Source organism: Notothenia coriiceps, unplaced genomic scaffold, assembly GCF_000735185.1.
Source record: "Notothenia coriiceps isolate Sejong01 unplaced genomic scaffold, NC01 NC01_scaffold00032523, whole genome shotgun sequence".
Classification (NCBI taxonomy): Eukaryota; Metazoa; Chordata; class Actinopteri; order Perciformes; family Nototheniidae; genus Notothenia; species Notothenia coriiceps.
In genome coordinates, this window is record NW_011365224.1 from 238187 (window position 1) to 242780 (window position 4594).

Here is a 4594-nt window from a genome sequence, read left to right on the forward strand (position 1 = left end):
GAAACCAGACAGGAACCATCCCATTCTCTGTCACTTTATCATCAGTGAGGTGTATGGATCTGAGGATCGATAGGATTTACCAAGAGGTTTTGGAGTCCTAGGCGGGAGCACTTGAGGAAGCAGAATTCTTATTTTCCTTGAAGCATTAAATGTTATATCACATGATACCTAAAGTAAGGGGAACTCCAGACAGTTTATGCTGTATATGTAAAAAAACAAGTTGTTTAAAGCCTTTTAGCTGCGCAAAATCTGATAAGTCAGCTCAAGTGATGTCACCGATCAGCGTTAGTTTAAGCTAAATACCACAGGTTTAAAAAAGGAAAAACAGAATTGTGATGTAGAGTTAGAAAGAAATTAACTAACTGGACCTTCTCATTCTGCTGAAGGCTAGAAGCTCAAGGCTACAGCCCTTACACCCAAATCTTCAACTCAACTTGGGTAACATTGGATTGTGGTCTATTTATGTGCCAGGTATTGACAAAGAAGATCAAGAAAGGAAATTCAAATAATATGATAACTCTGATTCTGCTCCATCCTTTTTGTTTTAAACTTTATGGGGGAAAGTAAAAGGCATACAGAAGGAGGCTGAATGAACATCAATATTTGTGTATTCTTAGTTGTTATGCATCAATGGTCAAAAGGTCAACATTTAAAGTCTTCCAAACAAAGTGACGTGAAACAGTGTGTCAAAAACAGAACTAAAGACATGAACACAAATTACATTTTGAAATATTTACCATGTTTAAACTTAAATTCGGAAACCTGGAAAACAGGTTTGGATTTGGATTCACCTTGTCCTCCTTGTTATAAAAACTAACTGATAAGATAAACTGCAGAGTCAATATCATAAAATAAAACAACAATTACATGAGAATATTCTTATTTGACATGCTCCCATTTTACAAAAATATATATAATCAAATCTTGATATCTTGCTATCTTAGGCTTCTTTTCAATGTATATTATAAAGAGAACAGGCAGGTAAAGCCAGGTTAAATGAACTCATCATCTACGAGCCGTAGATAACTAAAGCTGACATGCAAAACTTTGTTCAATATTGATGTTTATTCAAGAAGGCTGATGAGTTCAGGTAATTAAACCTTAATAGATGAAATGGAAGAAGAAGGGGCAGCAGAGGAGGACGGCCAAAGGGGAGGAAGAGAGGAGGACGAGGAGGAGGGCAGCGAGGCATGGTGTCAGTAACAAGGGCAGTAATCTTACAGCGGGGGGGAGAGGCTCCCAGCAGCACCGGCGGCATCCTGCTCCAGCGGCGTACACGGCACTAGAGGCAGAACAGACAGGTTTGATGTTAGCAAATATTAGCTTTGTGCAGGACGTGGTGTACTCTCTTTGACACACTCATTGCATATTCAGGGACAGATGTTTCCGAGGACGAGGAGGAGGAGGGCGGCAGGTTGAATGAAAGGCCTGAGATGGCAGAGTTGCTCTCAGAGGAGCAAGTAATTGGCCCCTTGACGGTAGCGGCGATAGAGAGAGAGGCACTTACACACACACACTCGCGCACACACCCCTCGCTCGTCTCCTCTGCCTCTCTTCCCAGATCTGATAAAGGTAAACGTGTAGCAAATTTGTCATTTGATGAGGGAGGATTTCCACAAACAGGGCTGACATGATGAGCCTGTGATCTGCCTGTATGAGAGTCAGCAGGGGCCCAGGCAGGCAGAGATCTCAATCCTCCCTCTTCCGCTTCCCCCCCCCCTCTCGCTCTGTGCCTCTCTCTTCCTCACATACTGTCACACACACACACACACACACACACACACACACACACACACACACACACACTTGGCTGTGTTCACATGGAGCCTCAGTCTCAGTAATTGCTGCCTGCCATCCATATCTTTCCTCTTCTCTGTCTCTGAGTCCCTCGCTCTGCTGCCGTCTATCTCTCCTCCTCAGAGACATCCTCCTCTCCTTTTACTCTGTTTCCTCTTTTCTCCATCAAATAAAGGGCCTGGCCCTCGCCTCAGCATCACACTCAATTTCTGACTCTTTCACTTATCTCTGGGCTCCATGCCTGCAGACTGCTCAATTATCCACACTCACCTAGCTCCCTCTTCTTCTACTCGCCCATGCAAAAGAATCCCTCAAATATTTCCAATGGCGTATTGACAAGTTAAAGGGGTTCATGGTCAAGAGCTCAGTCGCAGACATGAGCTGAGTGATACAGTTGCAACACATGCAGGTGATAACAGCCCCGCTGGAATAATACAGGGATTTTTGAGCGGGTTTTTGAAGGACTCATATCAGATGGATTCAGAAGGACTAAGTTAAATTAAGTTCAGTGGCGATGACCCATCCCGGCTCCTCAGCCAGAAGTTGACCACCATTACCAAAACAATTCTCACTACAGTAACCCCTCCATCGAGATTATGAACACACTCTTTCAAAGTGATCACGAGACTCTCCTCTGACGATAAAAACACCTTCCCCGTCCCACCACTAGGGGTGGGCGGATCGATCCCAAAATATCGATACTTCCGATATTACGTTACGTTTCAAAATATCGATACTAGAGCGAATAGGATCGATACTTTTATACTTTTTTTCCCGTCTCCTCTACTCGTCAATTTCTTCAAAAAACTATGTGCAGACGAACACAAGTATATGCTCTTTTCTTCTCTCTCCACTGCTGTCCTCCTCTCCTGGAGGCTCGTGCACGCGCAACGCACTCCCTGCCTGAACGCCGATTATCAAGCTGACTGACAGCAGCCGGCAGGACAGCAGCAGCGGGCAGGACAGCAGCGGGCAGGACAGCAGCAGCCAGCGACTCGCGAGTGCAACACACACACACGCATGATGGCTGAGAGAAAGAGCAGCGTTGTGTGGAGCAGTTTCACAACTGGCAATTCAAACTTAGCGAAATGTGATGTGTGCAAGAAGACAGTTCGCTACTCTGGCCACTTTGTATTGTTATTTTTCATGTTTGCACTTTAAATTTGCAAAAGTAAAACGTTTATTTGTCTAAAGTATAAAAACTGTCGTGTCTGTATTCATGAAAATGAATTCAGATTTAGTCTATTTATGATGCTTTCAGCTCAAAAATCATGTCATGCAGCTCCCCCCTATATGAAAGTACATAAGACGCTTTTCATTTTAAAAAGTATCGGTATCGATATCGGTATTGGCGATACTGGCCCTGAAATACTTGGTATCGGATCGAATCCAGATTTTGTGGTATCGCCCACCCCTAATTCACGGACTTTCCACATGGTAAAAGTGGGGGGGTCTAAACTAATCATTTCAAAAAGTGGGGGGGACTTGTCCCACCCTCATATAATGGCTGCGACGCCCGTGGTAGATACACGGATTCGCGTCGGCCGAACCACGCCCCTTAGCTCTGATATAATGAGCATATACCACGGCCTGTCGTGAGCTATTGCTTAAATATACGTGTGTAAGAGTGAAAATATATGTATGTATAAGGAGAATGTATGTATGTGAGAGGACCAGTATGAATTATGGCCTGTACGGCCCCTCATAGGTTCATGGTACAATGCATAAGCTTCAAATCGAGAGACTGAAACTGTATTTTTCTTTACCGTTCTGTTTTAATTTCACAATAAAGTTAATAGTAATATTATGTTTGATATTACTACACTGTCAAATGTTTGGCTGTAAAATTACAGTAAATTACTGGCTACTAGTTGCATAGATTTCACAGTAATTTACTATAAATATTTCACATTAATTGACTGTAAATATTTCACAGTAATTTACTGTAGATATTTTACAGTAAATTAGAATAAAAGTACAACTAAATACTGTGACTTTACAGTTGCCATGCCCATGGCATTACTGTGATATAGCAGTATAGAGCTGTGGTATTATGGTACCTTGCTTTACATAAATTACAGTAATTACATGTATGTTCACACTATTACTGTAGAAGTAATGCAACACAGTAGCCAGTAATTTACTGTAAATATACAAATCTAAATAATACGATAATATTGTAAATTTGACTGGGATTGTACCATAACTACACAATTCAATCAGCTCAATCAACAAAGAAAAACAAAGAAAATGCCCATTTTAACTTTTTATTACTCCATTGAAGTGCAAAGTACATTTCACAGTAGAGGTTTCTCAATACTCTAATTTCCCTTCCTCGACTCCTATCCTCGATACTTAGTCCCGCAAACAGAAGATGCGAGCGGAGGACTGAGGAGGGGAACCGAGGAGAGAGGAGGGGAAGCAGCAGGCGGTTAGAGAAATGAGAACTCCTCTCCTCTGAGCGGTCATTTTAAAGAGACGTCCATCAATGATTACAGGAGGCACATCAGCCCTCTGTCTGATGGACGGATGTGTTCATGACGACTTATATATGTCATGTCCAAGAAACTTATAGTGAAAGTTTATTCTTTATGTTAGAGTTGTCATGTCCCTTTGTCTTGTGCTTTATGTCTATACCCTTAATTATTTCTTCCTCTCATTTCAGGCCTCCACGCTCCCCGCCCCTTTTCTGTCTCCTGCGTCCTTGATTATTTCCCACCGCCCTGATTTGTTTCCAACTGGTCCCCTTTACCTGTGTATATATGTGTTAGCTCCCTCCTGTTAATTGTCAGTCGTT

At 42.4% G+C, this 4594-nt stretch overlaps 1 protein-coding gene across 1 annotated transcript in view; it reads left to right on the top strand.

Annotated features, from left to right (window-relative positions):
• Window positions 1–1108: 1108 nt before the first annotated feature.
• The window catches only part of pgfb (placental growth factor b), a 16685-nt gene continuing 13199 nt past the window's right edge, over window positions 1109–4594 (top strand). The window contains exons 1-2 of the mRNA XM_010789133.1: window positions 1109–1301; window positions 1375–1460. Coding sequence (XP_010787435.1) covers window positions 1109–1301; window positions 1375–1460 — 279 coding nt within the window. The remainder of the gene's footprint in view (window positions 1302–1374; window positions 1461–4594) is intronic.